Source organism: Heteronotia binoei, chromosome 1 (genome assembly GCF_032191835.1).
Source record: "Heteronotia binoei isolate CCM8104 ecotype False Entrance Well chromosome 1, APGP_CSIRO_Hbin_v1, whole genome shotgun sequence".
In the NCBI taxonomy this organism is placed as follows: Eukaryota; Metazoa; Chordata; class Lepidosauria; order Squamata; family Gekkonidae; genus Heteronotia; species Heteronotia binoei.
Window position 1 is genome coordinate 258,839,675 of NC_083223.1, and position 16,553 is coordinate 258,856,227.

Consider the following 16,553-nt stretch of genomic DNA (forward strand, 5'->3'; position numbering starts at 1 on the left):
TAGATAACTCACTGAAAGTGTCAAGACAGTGTGCGTTTGCAATAAAAAAGGCCAATGCCATGCTGGGAATTATTAGGAAGGGAATTGAAAACAAATCAGCCAGTATCATAATGCCCCTGTATAAATCGATGGTGCGGTCTCATTTGGAGTACTGTGTGCAGTTCTGGTCGCCGCACCTCAAAAAGGATATTATAGCTTTAGAGAAGGTGCAGAGAAGGGCAACTAGAATGATTAAAGGGCTGGAGCACTTTCCCTATGAAGAAAGGTTGAAACGCTTGGGACTCTTTAGCTTGGAGAAACGTCGACTGCGGGGTGACATGATAGAGGTTTACAAGATAATGCATGGAATGGAGAAAGTAGAGAAAGAAGTACTTTTCTCCCTTTCTCACAATACAAGAACTCGTGGGCATTCGATGAAATTGCTGAGCAGACAGGTTAAGACGGATAAAAGGAAGTACTTCTTCACCCAAAGGGTGATTAACATGTGGAATTCACTGCCACAGGAGGTGGTGGCGGCCACAAGTATAGCCACCTTCAAGATGGGTTTAGATAAAAATATGGAGCACAGGTCCATCAGTGGCTATTAGCCACAGTGTATGTGTGTATATAACATTTTTTGCCACTGTGTGACACAGAGTGTTGGACTTGATGGGCCGCTGGCCTGATCCAACATGGCTTCTCTTATGTTCTTATCCAACCTGAGAAAAAGTTTCTGGAGAACTCAGAAGTTTGGATTCTGTTATGTGTCATTTGGTTAGTCCTTTTACAAAGGTATTCCCCTGACCTGAATTTAGGGGGAGGTGTTTGTGAGTTTCCTGCATTGTGCAGGGGTTTGGACTAGATGACCCCGGAGATCCCTTCCAACTCTATGGTTCTATGACCCAGCTAGCCCAATCTCAGCAGAGCTTGGATGCTGAGCAGGGTTGGCTCTGGTTAGTACTTGGATGAGAGATCAACAAGAAAGTCCAGGGTTGCTATGCAGAGGCAGGCTACAGAAAGCCCACCTCTGTTAGTCTCTTGCTCTGAAAACCCTACAGGGTAGCCATGAATCAGCTGTGACTTGACAGCACTTTAAACACACAATGAAATAGATTATGTGGATTGTGGATTTGGATTGTTCTTTAGTACCAGCATGGCTCATAACAACCTCTTTTTTTTGCTGTCAAGCTGCAGCTGATTTATTGTGACGCTACAGGGTTTTAAAGGCAAGAGATGTTCAGAGGTGGTTTGACATTGCCTGCCTCTGTGTAGTGACCCTGGACTTTGTGGGAGGTCTCCCACCCAAATACTGACTAGGGCCAACCCCGCTTAACTTCTGAGATCTGATGTGATCAGGCTAGCCTGGGCTACAGGTGAGGGCAACAACTTCTTACTGTTAACCACTGACACACATTTTACTTGTTTAATGATCTCTCCTTTAAACTATTCAGTATAGGGTTTAAGTTACATTTCTTACATGGACTAAGTCTCAACACTGTTGTCTTTCAGATATATTGAAGGAAATGGAAGGTAACTTGCAATGTACTAAATGAAAGCAAACATTCCTTGTTTACAGGAAAAGGCCATTTAAAATATTTTATTTGTCAGAACTGAAAAAGCTACCCTGACCTGGATAGCCTGGGCAGAACTCAGAAGCTAAGTAGGGTTGACTCTGGCAAATACTTGGATGGGAGACCTCCTTGGAATACCAGAATCGGAGATGGGGCAGGCTTTATTCAGCCACCTCTCCGAATATCCTCCAGGCCCTCAGTAGGGGTCAGTCACTAGATGTCTCCATGACTTCCAGGTGCATACGCACACATACGCATGCATCTAGAAATAAAAAATACTTTTAAAATTTAAAATAAAAACTGAACTGAAAAAGCTTTTAAAAGTTATATTCTTGAAGCCCCATTGATAAAACTGAAGGATTCTTACTGTGTGATTTCACTACGCAGAGGCAGGGCCAAAATAGATCGTGAGAACCAGAGAGGATTGTGAGGAACTCCAAAGGGACCTGTTGAGGCTGGGTGAGTGAGCGTCAACGTGGCAGATGCGGTTCAATGTGGCCAAGTGCAAAGTAATGCACATTGGGGCCAAGAATCCCAGCCACAAATACAAGTTGATGGGGTGTGAACTGGCAGAGACTGACCAAGAGAGAGATCTTGGGGTCGTGGTAGATAACTCACTGAAAATGTCAAGACAGTGTGCGTTTGCAATAAAAAAGGTCAATGCCATGCTGGGAATTATTAGGAAGGGAATTGAAAACAAATCAGCCAGTATCATAATGCCCCTGTATAAATCGATGGTGTGGTCTCATTTGTGTACTGTACTGTGTGCAGTTCTGGTCGCCGCACCTCAAAAAGGATATTATAGCATTGGAGAAAGTCCAGAAAAGGGCAACTAGAATGATTAAAGGGCTGGAACACTTTCCCTATGAAGAAAGGATGAAACGCTTGGGGCTCTTTAGCTTGGAGAAATGTCAACTGCGGGGTGACATGATAGAGGTTTACAAGATAATGCATGGGATGGAGAAAGTAGAGAAAGAAGTACTTTTCTCCCTTTCTCACAATACAAGAACTCGTGGGCATTCGATGAAATTGCTGAGCAGACAGGTTAAAACGGATAAAAGGAGGTACTTCTTCACCCAAAGGGTGATTAACATGTGGAACTCATTGCCACAGGAGGTGGTGGCGGCCACAAGCATAGCCACCTTCAAGAGGGGGTTAGATAAAAATATGGAGCAGAGGTCCATCAGTGGCTATTAGCCACAGTGTGTATATGTGTGTGTTTGTGTGTGTGTATATATATATATATATATATATATAATTTTTTTTGGCCACTGTGTGACGCAGAGTGTTGGACTGGATGGGCCATTGGCCTGATCTAACATGGCTTCTCTTATGTTCTTATGAGTTTTTTAAAATGCAGTAAATTGCCATAAAGTTTCTGGTTTGAACAGCTGCACAGAGGGGAGGAGAAGTTAACCTCTTCTGCTTGTACCATTCTCCTAACCAGGGCTTTTTTTTTTTTGAGCAGGAACACAGTTCTGGCTGGCTTGGTGTCAGGGGGTGTGGCCTAATGTACAAATTAATTTCTGCTGGGCTTTTTCTACAAAAAAACCCCTGTGCGAAACAATGGTGACATCAGGGGGTGTGTCCTAACATGCAAATGAGTCCCTGCTGGGGCTTTTTCTACCAAAAAAGCCCTGCTCCTCACCTTCCCAGGAATAGCTATTTGCCCTGTGGAAAGTTGTTTAGTCGTAAAAGCAGGACGATCCCGTTTGGCCGTAACAGACTGCAGAGTAAAGAATGAAATGAGGAAGCTGCCAAATGGATGCTCCAAAGCCACAGCCGAGACAGCATGTAGCCAGCGAAAACGGAGAACTGAAAAGCACTTTCATTCTGATTCCGCTTTCTAAATATGAGGAAGTGACTGTGTTATGTATGTGGACTAGATTGGAAGATACTTCCTAAAATCAGTGGCTTCACATGCCAGGAAAACCGCTCTGACGATCCTGCGTTTGAACTTGAAAGCAAAAGAGTGCGGGATCCTCTTATCAGTAATACGCTCCCTTTCTAAAAAAAAAAAGATGTTCATCTCCTTTCCATAAAACCATAATCGACATGCAAACATTTTTGGGGGGAAAGCAGTAAAATGTTTGCTTCTCAACTGTTTGCCTGGGGTGAGCAAGCGTTTGTTCCAGGCAGGCATGCAAACAATTTGGGCAAATAACCCTGTGCTTATCACCAGCCCCAGGCTGTGTTGGTTTCATATCTAGCTTCAGATGCAGGCAGGCAGTAATAGGAGAGGGAGCCACAGCAACTAACTTCACCCTGAGGGCTTCCAGATCTAGTATTACCAGAATGAGATAGTGTGTCCCCCCTCTCTCTCCGTATTAGGCCTCCTCCCCTCAACTCTTGCCTATGCCCTCTTTTTCTGAACGTCCCTGGTCAGGAGGTTCACCTTTTGGCTGCTCTTTTCCAACCACCTAGGGCTTTTTTGGTAGAAAAGGCCCAGCAGGAACTCATTTGTCTATTAGACCACACCCCCTGATGTCACCATTGTTTCACACATTACTTTTCTGTAGAAAAAGCCCAGCAGAAACTCATTAGCATATTAGGCCACACCTCCTGACACCAAGCCAGCCGGAACTGTGTCCCTGTGCCTTCCTGCTCAAAAAAAGCCCTGAAACCACCACAAAAACCTCTTTGGAAGGAGGAGAATGGCCTGTGCCCAATATTCCACCTGCAGTACCCACAGATGGGCTTCTACCTCTTTGGCACCCACCTGGAAGACGCGGTCGAGGCTGGGAGGAGTCCCTGCGGGGGAGTATATGGGCTCCAGGCTGGTGAATTCCTCGGCGAAGTTCCGCACGTCCAGCTCACTGCGGATGAGGGGCTTGAAGGGGGGCTTCACCTTGCGGGCTGCTAGTTCTGTCCAGTCCAGACCCTGGAGAAAAGATGCTGGGTTAAAGCACCTTGGCTTACGCTACTGACACAAAGTGGCTTAATTATCATGGCTTCCCTTCCACAGAGTCCAAAGAGTGTTGAGGTAGTGGGCCTCTAAAATGCATTTAAAAAATACGTACAGTACTAGGAATGAACTCTGGGCTTCTTTTTTCATGCACATGTCCCAGTAGCATAGGAGCGCATCCAGTGCTAATATGAGCTATAGTCATTGCCTGTTCTGTTCCTGCCACCTCTTCCTCTGTTGGCAAAGAAGTGTTAGCACTGCCCTTCTCTCTGCCCACGGCAGTAGTAAAATAAGAGTTGTTTTCTTTATACTCTGCTTTTCTCTGCCTTAAGGAGTCTCAAAGGGGTTACAAGTTACAACCTCCTTCCCTTCTTCTCTCCACCAAAGGAAACTTTTGAGGCAGGTGGGGCCAGGGCTTTTTTAAATAGAAAAGGCCCAGCTGGAACTCATTTGCATATTAGACCACACCCCTGATGTCACCATTGTTTCACACAGGACTTTTTAAAAAGAAAAAGCCCAGTAGGACCTCATTTGCATATTAGGCCACAGCCTTTTTGCGATTGCCTTCCCCAGTCATCTACACCAGGGGTGGCCAACGGTAGCTCTCCAGATGTTTTTTGCCTACAACTCCCATCAGCCCCAGCCAGCATGGCCAATGGCTGGGGCTGATGGGAGTTGTAGGGGAAAAAACATCTAGAGAGCTACCGTTGGCCACCCCTGATCTATATTTCTGCCCCCCCCCCCCCCCCAGCAAGCTGGGTACTTATTTTACCAACCTTGGAAAGATGGAAGGCTGAGTCAACCCTGAGTCAGCTACCCGAACCCAGCTTCCACCAGGATCAAACTCAGGTCGTGAGCAGAGCTTGGACTACAGTACTGCAGCTTATCACTCTGAACCATGGGGCTCCTTCAATGCCTACCTGCATGCAATTGACTATACTGTTCAGTGCTCTCTCAACCATTAGAAACTGAAACACAGAGTTGGAAAGGACCCCAGGGTCATCTAGTTCAACCCCCTGCACAATGCAGGAAATTCACAACTAGTTTCTCCCCCCACCCACCCCCAGTGACCCCTATTCTACACTCAGAGGTTCCTTGCAGGAAACCATGTCAGCTCATGCAAATTTTTTAGATTTGGGTTGTATTGGTGATGTGGGAGTAAGACGGTTGAAGAGTAATCCATTGAGTGAGGATGGGTGGGTTCTCCCTCGCCTGCACGCTACCACAGTTATGCAAAGGGGAATTATGCCCATTTTTCTAACACTCAAGCTTAGCAGCTTAAAGAAGAAGAAATTGGATTTATATCCCGCTTTATACTCTGACTCTCAGAGTGGCCACAGTCTTCTTTACCTTTACCTTCTTTACCTTTACCTGGCAAAGGGGACTGAATATTAATAGCTCTGCATTTTTTAGCAGGCCATAAAAAGAGAGAAACAAAGTCAGAGCTACAGAAATGGCTGTAGAAGAGTTGATGGGGATGCTGTTGTTTCTAGGGGAAATTATGCTATGCTGAAATTAGCAATGCCTGCCCATAACCAGCTATGACCCCTTCCCCCCAAACAGGGCAGAAGTCTTCAGTTAGGTGCTCCCATCTACACAGACTCGTAAAAGTTTACCACCTGCAATTCAGGGAAGAGATGAGCATGGTGTAACACTTTAGCCTGGGGGGGCACAGAAAAAAGAGGGCATTGTAAGTAACATCCATCATTCCCTGCCAACGCCCATTGCAGGGGCTCTGTAGAGGACAGGGGGAGAATGTCTCTTTCCCGAGGAAGGGGAGAGAGCCACTGGACAGTGGTAGGCTTCACCGATGCATGCCTCACCCGGAAAAAGGGGTGCTCCTTGATTTCCTGTGCTCCCGTGGGCCCTGAGCCCAGGCGCTTCTTGGGGTCCTTGCACAACAGCTTCTGGAGCAGGTCACGGGCCACGGAGCCGATGAGCGATGGGAATGGAGGGTTGCATTTTAGGATCCGCCTGGAAAGTAGATGCAGCCTTGTCACTGCTTAGGCCTCGTCCTCTCTCAGTGAAGCCCCTGCCTTCCCTTTTCTGTGTTACACATACAGCCAACTGCATTCCCTTCTGCCCACCAGTTTGTGAACCTTTGGCTATTATCCTCTAGATCAGGGGTGGCTAAACTGTGGCTCAGGAGCCACATGTGGTTCTTTCACACATATTGTGTGGCTCTCGAAGCCCATCCTGTCAGCCAGCTTGGAGAAGACATTTCCCTCTTTAAATCACTTCTCCAAGCCAAACAGCTCAGAGAAGGCATCTAAAATTGCTTTCTTTCCACTTCTCCCTCCCACATCTATTTGCCTATCTACCTTCCTTCCTTCCCACTCTCAAACATCTGACATTCATGTCTTGTGGCTCTCAAAATTTGATGTTTATTCTATGCAGCTGTTATGTTAAGCAAGTTTGGCCACCTCTGCTCTAGATATCCTTCAGCCTCTACCCTTCTCATAGGGATGCCATCCTCCAGGTGGGAACTAGGAATCCCCTGGAATTACAACTCATGTAGAGATCAGATCCCCTGGAGAAAATGGATGCTTTGGGGGTGAACTCTATGGCATCGTACTCCACTGTCTCCCCCAGGCTCCAACCCCAAATCTCTAGGAATTTCCCAACCGGAATCTGGCAATCCTACTTTCTCACCAAATCCCATCTTGTCTCTTTCTGCGGCCTACTAATGACAACTGTCTCATGTTACCCATCAACCTTTGCTTCTACTTCCAATTTCTGCAGCCTGCTTATGCCAGCCTTCACATATTACCCATCAACCTTTGCTTCTTCCAATTTCTGCAGCCTGCTCTTGTCAGAACTTGCACATTACCCATCAGCCTTTTCTTCTCCTTCCAAACCCGTCTCTATTACATATCTGCCTCTGGACAGCCTTCTCACATGACCCATCAACCTTTAATTTTCCTGCCAAACTTCCCAATAACTTTCAACCTCAGCCACCCGGCATTGAAACCCCTCTGCGTTACCCAACAGCCTTTTGCCTCTCTGCTGAAGTTGGCTCCCTCAGTCCACCAAGGCCCACCCTTTTCCAGTCCTCCCTGAATCCCGTCCTCACCTCTAATTCAGAGTCTCAGCCAGTCTCCCTCTCACCTGGACACTTCAGCCTGCGAGTTCTTTTCCCCCTCCAGCGTGAAGGGCGAGGCGCCTGTCAGCAGCTCAAACATTAGGATGCCCAAACTCCACCAGTCCACAGACTGAAAGAAAGGGCACAGAACTAGTTGGTGTGACAACCTCCTTCGCTCCCGCCCCTCACAGACATTCCCAGGCTGCCTCATTCCTTATCCACTTTGAACCTGTCCCAGTTTCTCACTCTGTGCCATCGAGAACAACATTTTACTCATCTGTCTACTGCAGGAAGCTCTGAAAAGCCAGCACCCTCCATCAGATCTTGTTCTGCCCACAACTGCAGCGGCCAGCTTTTAGACTAGCTTCTCCTCCTGCACCTTTGATAGCAGCTTGGTCTATAAACGTTGGTGGTAGAAAGTGCCATCAAGTCACAGCTGACTTATGGTGACCCCATGGGGTTTTCAAGGCAAAGCAGGGCTTTTTTTGTAACAGGAACTCCTTTGCATATTAGGCTACACCCCCCTGATGTAGCCAATCCTCCAAGAGCTTACAGGGCTCTTCTTACAGCCTACTGTAAGCTCTTGGAGGATTGGCTACATCAGGGGTGTGTGGCCTAATCTGCAAAGGAGCTCCTGCTTAAAAAAAAGAGCCCTGAAGCCAAGTGACATTCAGAAATGGTTTGCCTTTGCCCACCTCCGCATAGTAACCCTGGATTTCTTTGGTTGTCTCCCATCCAAGTACTATCCAGGGGCAGTTTCTGAGATCTGCCAGCCAGCCTGGGCCATCCAGGTAAAGGCCTGTAAACATTAAAAAGGTATAGTTCCCTGTGCAAGCACCAAGTCATTAATGACCCATGGGGTGATGTTAAAAGGTAAAGGTAGTCCCCTGTGCAAGCACCAGTCGTTTCCAACTCTGGGGTGACATTGCATCAAGACGTTTTCATGTAAGACTTTTTTATGGGGTGGTTTCCTATTGCCTTCCCCAGTCATCTACACTTTCCCTCCAGCAAGCTGGGTACTCATTTTACCAACCTCGGAAGGATGGAAGGCTGAGTCAGCCTGGAGCGAGCTACCTGAACCCAGCTTCCGCCGGGATTGAACTCAGGTCATGAGCAGAGCTTAGAACTGCAGTACTGCAGCTTACAACTCTGCGCCACAGGGCTTGGCAGAGATCTTACAGGGTGGTTTGCCATTGCCTTCCCCAGTCATCTACACTTTCCCCCTAGCAAGCCGGGCACTCATTTTACCAACCTCGGAAGGATGGAAGGCTGAGTCAACCCTGAACTGGCTACTTGAACCCAGCTTCCACCAGGATAAAACTCAGGTCATGAGCAGAGCTTGGACTGCAGTGATGCAGCTTACCACTCTGCATTGCAGGGCTCCTCCGTAAACATTAGCAGACCTTAATGCCGATCTCCGTGCTTGACCCATCAATTGAAAATCAATAGTCTGGATATATTCTCTTGCCATTAGCTACAGGGATGTGGTGATCTATCTAAAACATTTTTTAATCTTTAAAGGGCTATCATCTTGCAAGACTGATGCCTTTCACACTCCGCTTATGCGTACATCTGTATGTAACAATCCTCCCTCAGAAATTCTGGGCAGAGTGCCTTTGCATTTGGATCTTCCACTGAGCTATCCTGGCTAAAACCTCTCGTTACTGATTATTCAATAGGAATGTAATGAATTATTGAATCTTGGTGGAATCTTGGCTTTCAGTTGCGAGCTTCTGAGAGAAACCTTTAGGTTAGCTGGCAGGGTGTCAGTTCTTGCAAACAAACAAGCCAATGTTTTTGTACTTGAGGACCGATATCAGGGAATAAAAACACAGATGTAAGACAAGAAGGAAGGGGTGGGGGCTGTGCTTCTGTGTTTTGCATACAGAGGGACCCAGGTTCATTCCCAACATCTCCAGTTAAAAAGGATCAGGTACGAAGTTATGAGAAAAGACCTCTGCCTAAGGGCTTTTTTTGTAGCAGGAACTCCTTTGCATATTAGGCCGCACACCCCCTGCTGCAGCCAATCCTCAAAGAGCTTACAGGACTCTCGGTACAGGGCCTATTGTAAACTCCAGAAGGATTGGCTACATAAGGGGGGTGCGGCCTAAAATGCAGAAGAGTTCCTGCTACAAAGAAAAACCCTGCCTAAGACCCTGAAAAGCCACTGCCAGTCACAGGAGACAAAACAGGCCTCGGTAGACCAGTCTTCTACCTCACTATAAGGCAGCTTCTGTGAGACATAACCTTCTCCTTTTAAATTACAGTTGTCAACCTCCAGGTGGCACCTGGGGATCTCTGACTATTAGTATTACAGGGCTCTTAGTACAGGGCCTACTGTAAGCTGCAGGAGGATTGGCTACATCGGGGGGGGGGTGTGTGGCCTAATATCCACAGAGTCCAGACTATGCAGATCAGTTCCTCTGAAGAAAATGGCCACTCTGGAGAGTGGACTCTGTGGCATTGTACCCTGCTGAGGTCCCTCCCCAACGTTCTACCCCCAAAATATCCAGGAATTTCCCAACCCAGAGCTGGCAACCCTTCTTTTAAATAGGTCCAAGCAAGGGCATAACCATTCTTTTGTCCTCTATCCAGAGCTTTTTTGGTAGCAGGAGCTTCTTTGCATATTAGGCCACACCCCCACACCCCGATGTAGCCAATCCTCCTGCAGCTTACAGTAGGCCCTGTACTAAGAGTCCTGTAAGCTCTTGAAGGATTGGCTACATCAGGGGGCTGTGGCCTAATAGGCAAAGGAGTTCCTGCTACAAAAAAAGCCCTGCCTCTATCTATATGTGTACGTTCTGTGGAGGAATTTCTCAGCCACAGCACTCAGACTGTGGAACCTCCCCATCCTGCGAAACCTGCCTTGTATGGTTGCCAGCCTCCAGGTGGGGGCTAGAGTTCTCCTGGAATGACTGTTCACCTCCAAACTACAAGGATCACTCCCCTGGGGGAAACGCCATCTTTAGAGGATAGATGTTACGGCATCTCATCCTGGCTGAGCTGCTTCCCTTCCCCAAACCCCACCCACTATATGCTCTGCCTCCAAATCTCTAGGGATTTCCCAGCTTGGAACTGGCAACCCCACCATCTTGTCTCTTTCCTCCCTACATTATCTGTGTGCGCGTTAAGTGACGACAAGTTGCTTCCAACGTATGGTGACCACATGAAGTGATGTTCTCCAAAACGTTCTATCGCTAGCAGCCATTCTCAGGTCTTTTTTAAAAAGAATCTATCCACCTCCTGTTGGGCCACAGAATCATAGAGTTGGAAAGCACCTCCAGGGTCCTCTAGTCCAACCCTCTGCACCGTGCAATGAATTCACAAATATCTCTCCCCACACATCCTCAAGTGATACCTGCTCCACGCCCAGAAGGTTTTCCTCTCTTCCTGATGCTTCCACTTTTCCTAGCATCATTGTCTTTTCCCATGACTTTTATCTTCTCATCAGGGCTTTTTGTTGTAGCAGGAACTCCTTTGCATATTAGGCCACACACCCCTGATGTAGTCAATCCTCCAAGAGCTTACAGGGCTCTTAGTAGAGGGCCTACTGTAAGCTTCAGGAGGATTGGCTACATCAGGGGTGTGTGGCCTAATATGCAAAGGAGTTCCTGCTACAAAAAAGCCCTGCTTCTCATAATAAGTATGATAGTTTCAGCTTGGTCATGTTAGCTTCCAGGGAGATATCAGTCTTGAATAGGTCTGCCTTGAGGGTATTTGGGAATGTTAAGTCTGCCTTGAGTCTCAGTGAGAAAGGTGAACTATAAATAAAATAAAATAAAATAAAATAAAATAAAATAAAATAAAATAAAATAAAATAAAATAAAATAAAATAAAATAAAATAAAATAAAATAAAATAAAATAAAATAAAAGTGATCGCTGTCTCTTTCTCCCTCTCTCTCTTTTTGGTATTTTTATATTTTGTGTGTGTGTCTGTACTTGGAAGTCATGGTGACGTCTGGGGACTGACCCCTTTTGGGGCCTGGAGGATATTCAGGGAGTTGGCTGAATAAAGCCTGCCTCTGCCCTCCCCACTGCTGGTATTCCATCCAAGGAGGTCTTGCATCCAAGTGCTTGCCAGAGTTGACCCTACTTAGATTCCAAGATCTGATGAAATTGGCCTTGCCTGGACTATCCAGGTCAGGGCATGGCTGTCTTTTTTGATTCAGCTACTGACAGCAAGAACTCTGCTTCTTTTTATAAACTGCAGCTGCTTGTTGTAAATTTCTTCTGTATTGATCGTATCTGTCATGTTGTTTTTACATTTTTGTTAGCCACTATAAGCACTTCATGAAAACTGTAGAATAAATACTCTAATGCGGTTTGCACAGGGAGCCCTGGAAACAGAGTACAAAATGTTATCTAAAGCTCTTTTTACCATCTTTATGAACTCTGACAAACACCCATGAATTGGCTAAAGTGGTCTCCTGCCTTTGTACATAGTATGCATGAAAATCTCTGCCTTGATTAACTGTACTGAAGTGAATTGCACTTCCACCAGCTGGCCCCAAAGAGTGCAAGGTAAGTTTAAAGAGCTCAGACAGAAATTGAATGTTTCTCTATGAATCCCGCATCTTTTTTATACTGAGCTACCTCCTTGGAACAAAGAATACACAGTATCTGACATTCATTTTCAGTTTCTTTTTATGAAAGTCAACAGCGTATAGTTAAATGGAAATTCTTCTTTGTTTCATTCTCTACAAAACTCTTACTAAATTATAAAGCATTTCAGCAGTGTGAGCCTGCTTAATAATTTAATTCTTCTTGTTAAATTCCCAACACCCTGGTATAAACTAGTTTTTCCCTCAGTCTGTTCTAAAATTAGTGCATCTCATATGAAACAACTTCTGTAGTAACTTATGACATTCTATCTGAAACGACAAACTTCATTAATTGTTTCACATAATAAGCTTATTAGTTCTGCCTTTGGTCAATAGGAATCACATTTATTCTAATGCAAAGCCTGCTAACATTTACAGATGTGAACCTTTTCCCCTCTCCATCTGGAACACACTAAGTTTCATTTTGGCTCTGCCCCTGAACTGCTAGGATCTGCCCTGATTCCACCTAAAACCACACAGGTTCCATCTTGGCTCCATCCCAATCAACCAAGTTGCTTTGATTCCATATGTTGTGGGTTCTCCCCACTGGCCTTGCCAGAATGGAGGTATGGGAGAAGCAATATTTTTGAAACAAAAAGTTAGCACGTTCAGTACTACCACATCAAGAAGTGCCACGTTTCTTCTGCCAGCTGGCCCCAGTACCAACACCCTCCCTTATCCACAACATGCTCCTACCTTGCCGTGACCACTTTTACTCCGTACAATTTCCGGGGCCATGTATTCGATGGTTCCACAAAAGGAGAAAGTCCGTTCTTTCTGTGTGGAGGGTACAGCAGAGGTGTAATGAAAAGAGGAGAAACAATATACCACATATACCCTGCTCCAAGTCAGAACAAAGGCACCTCCCCCAACTAGCATAGCCACCTTTTTTCCCCCCTTAGCTGCTTTTCCAGTACCTTTATTGGCAGAAGTGAGTAGCTGACCACACTGATCTCTTACTGTGAAAACCTTTGTCTAGACTAGTTAAGAATGGCTGTACTACCAAGTCACACTGACAGCACTTTAACAAGCCACTGGCACGTAAGAAGAGTCATACTGAATTAGACCAGTGATCCATCTCGTCAAGCAACCTGTTTTGCACACTGGTCAACCAGCTGCCCCTGGAAGGTCAAGAACTAGGGCAGGGGTGGCCAACGGTAGCTCTCTAGATGTTTTTTTGCCTACAACTCCCATCAGCCCAAGCCAGCATGGCCAATGGCTGGGGCTGATGGGAATTGTAGGCAAAAAAAAACACCTGGAGAGCTACTGTTGGCCACCCCTGAACTAGGGAACAGAGGCCCCAAGGTTTCCCCTGTTGTTCTCTTCCATGACAGTATTCAGTGGGTTACTGTTTCTGAGAGTTCCATTTAGCTAATGTAATTTATAGCTATTAGTAAGCTTCTCCCCCATAAATTTGACTAATCCTCTATTGCCAACAAAACGAGCAACTGTCACTGCAGCATGTGGCAGAGAGTTCCACCAGTTAATTACCCTTTGAGTAACGAACCACTTCCTTTCATCTGCCCTGAATCTACTGCCCCATCAATTTAATTATCTGCCCTGCAGCTCTAGTACTGTAGGAGAGGGAGGAAAAAGTTCATTCATCTATCTAACTTTCTCCACCCCTTGCATAATTATAAAATTCTGTATCATGTCCCCACTTCTTAATCATCTTTTTTTCCCTACTCTGTTCCTAACACACAAAACTAAGGACAATCCTAGCACACGTAAAGAACTTCCACCTGCAGATGGAAGTGGGGAAAGGGGTGTGTATATATTAGGACTCTTTCTCCTTCCCTTCCCACAAAGCCCTTCTTAAATGCTTTTTCAGACCCCCTTTTCTAATTAGGCCCTTCTTCCCTCGGTTCTGTGTCTCCCTCAGCCTTTTTTCTTCTTAAACCTCACTTTCTACTTTCTTGTTCCTCTTTCTCAATCTGTTCCCTACTCTGTACCCTCCCTTCACCCTCCTTGCCTCTGGACTCCTCATCTTTTAGCTTCTCTGTGCCCCAGACTTCTCTTCACATTCCACAAGTTTTAACCCCAGCCAAACAGAGAACTTGGACTCAGAGTTCCCTCAGAGAACTTGAACTGTGATATGTTTGGTTTCCTGAGCTGCTGAACACTCTAGGCCAGCGGTGGCCAAACTGTGGCTTGGGAGCCACATGTGGCTCTTTCACAGATATTGTGTGGCTCTTGAAGCCCCCACCACCCTGTTGGCCAGCTTGGAAAAGGCATTTCTCTTTTTAAATCACTTCTCCAAGCCAAGCCAACTGGTAGCTTGGAGAATGCATTTAAAGTTAAAGTTGCTTTCTTTCCACCTCTACCTCCCTCCTCCCACTCCCCCATCTCTTTGCTTTCTTTCCAACTTTCCTGTCTTGCGGCCCTCAAACATCTGATGTTTATTCTATTGTGGCTCTTGTTAAGCAAGTTTGGCCACCCCTGCTTCATGCAATCACAGCATTAGTATATGAGCAATACAATAGATGTTTGCAGTGCATTACAGTGCCATATTAAGAATACTTTCTTGGAAGTAAACCCTAATGCATAACATGGGACTTGCTTCTGAGTAGACTGAAATTAGGATTCAGTCCCAAAACCTTTTTATAGTTCATTGTAACTATAGCAATGTTATTAGCACAAGACAAATGGAATCCCATTTTTTCCCAAGCAACGGAATTTGTACCTTGATATGCACAACTAGTTCACAGACCCAGTTAACTCACGCAGCCATTTATTGCAGAGAATCTAGCTCAAGGGTGTCAAACTCATTTGTTTTGAGGGCTGGATCTGACATAAATGAGACCTTGTCGGGCCAAGCCATGAGTGTCATAAAATGTAATACCAGGTAGCAGAGATATAAACTTTATACAGGACACAGACAAACAAAGATTTTTTAAAAGCTTAACATAAAACATGCTTAAAACATTAGCGCTTGTTGGTCTTAAAAGTGCTTTCTTTGTATCTCTCCTATGTGATCCAGGGAACTGGGCAAAGGAAGCTCTGGCTCTTTCCTTCCTTCCCCAGGGAACCAGGAGGGGGAAGAGCCTCAGCCAACAGAAGGAAGAGAGGCTTGACTCAGTAGCTCTGCTGTGTGATTGAAAAAGTCCGGCAAAGCAAGCTATTCCTCCCCAAGGGAGAAGCCTCAGCCAATGGAGAGAACAGAGGCTTTACTCTGTAACTCCTGTGCAATTGAGCAAGCCTTGCAAAGCTAGCTGTGATGCAGAACAAAGCAAGAGAGAGGGAAAAGGAAGCAGATGAGAGCCAGTTACTCAGGGGCCTAATAGGAGCCCTTTGGGGGCCTGCTTTGGTCCCTGGGCTGCATGTTTGACACCCTTGATCTAGCCAAAGAGATATGGATGTGGTCCCTAAGTGTCTTTGTTGCCTGAGTAATACATAACTTTTTAGAAGCCAGTGCGATGTAGTGGGTATTGGACTAGTACTTGAAATGCCCAAGTTCGAATCCCCACGTGTCCTGGAAGCTCACTGGATGACCTTGTGCCAGTCTCAAACTCTCAACCTACTTCACAGGGCTATTGTGAGAATAAAACGGAGGAGAGGAGAATGGCTTAAGCTTCTTTGGATCCCCACTGGGGAGAAAGGAAGGGTATAAAAAGGGTAAAAATAAATACATTTTATTATTTCAGTCTCTTGACTTTCTCTTCTGCTCTGCCACCTATTTTGCTGCCTGGATTCCAGTCCTATATCTTGTTCCGTGTTTCAGTCTCAAGCCCCCGTGGTGGAGAGACAGAGGGCATATTTTTGCAAAAAAAAAAAAGAGTTGAAGTGACATAACACAGCACAGTTGCCTGTGGTGAGCTTATCCACCGCTCTGTTGTGTCCACAGGTTTCTGTAGTGGTTTGAAAGCCCCCAAATCCTATTTGCTCAGAGACAACAGCAGGTGACAGACACTGATGATACGCATGTTGTGAGAAACATTGCCACTGTCACACCACCTTCAAAATCTATTATCTGTTGACAGACACAATCCCAGATTTCTGAATGCTATTTTTCTCCACTGACACTTGGTCTAACCTTCTGGGCTCTTAACCCATGATCCTTGGATTTCAGTCAGTTCAGGATTTGCAATCTGTGGTTCCAGATCCAAACATGGCCCTATATGGAACCAAATATGGCTGTTTTAAAAAAGAAAATGCAAAGATTTGATTTTCTTTTTTTAAAAAAAGGGCTGTATTTTACTGTGCTTCAGAAGGCAGCCATGTCAGTCTGTAGTAGAAGACTTGGATTCAAGTCCATTAGTGATGAAGAAGAAGATGAAGAGGAGGAGGAGGAGAAGAAAACCATAGATTTATACCCTGCCGTTCTCTCTGGATTCAAGTCCATTAGTGATGAAGAAGAAGATGAAGAGGAGGAGGAGGAGAAGAAAACCATAGATTTATACCCTGCCGTTCTCTC

General features: G+C 45.7%; 1 protein-coding gene across 1 annotated transcript in view; it reads right to left on the minus strand.

Annotated features, from left to right (window-relative positions):
• RPS6KA4 (ribosomal protein S6 kinase A4) overlaps positions 1-16,553 on the minus strand; it is a 59,605-nt gene that overhangs the window by 27,214 nt on the left and 15,838 nt on the right. The window contains exons 6-9 of the mRNA XM_060254438.1: positions 12,836-12,916; positions 7,564-7,667; positions 6,279-6,429; positions 4,270-4,431 (exon numbers count right to left, since the gene is read on the minus strand). Of these exons, the coding sequence (XP_060110421.1) occupies positions 4,270-4,431; positions 6,279-6,429; positions 7,564-7,667; positions 12,836-12,916 (498 nt within the window). The remainder of the gene's footprint in view (positions 1-4,269; positions 4,432-6,278; positions 6,430-7,563; positions 7,668-12,835; positions 12,917-16,553) is intronic.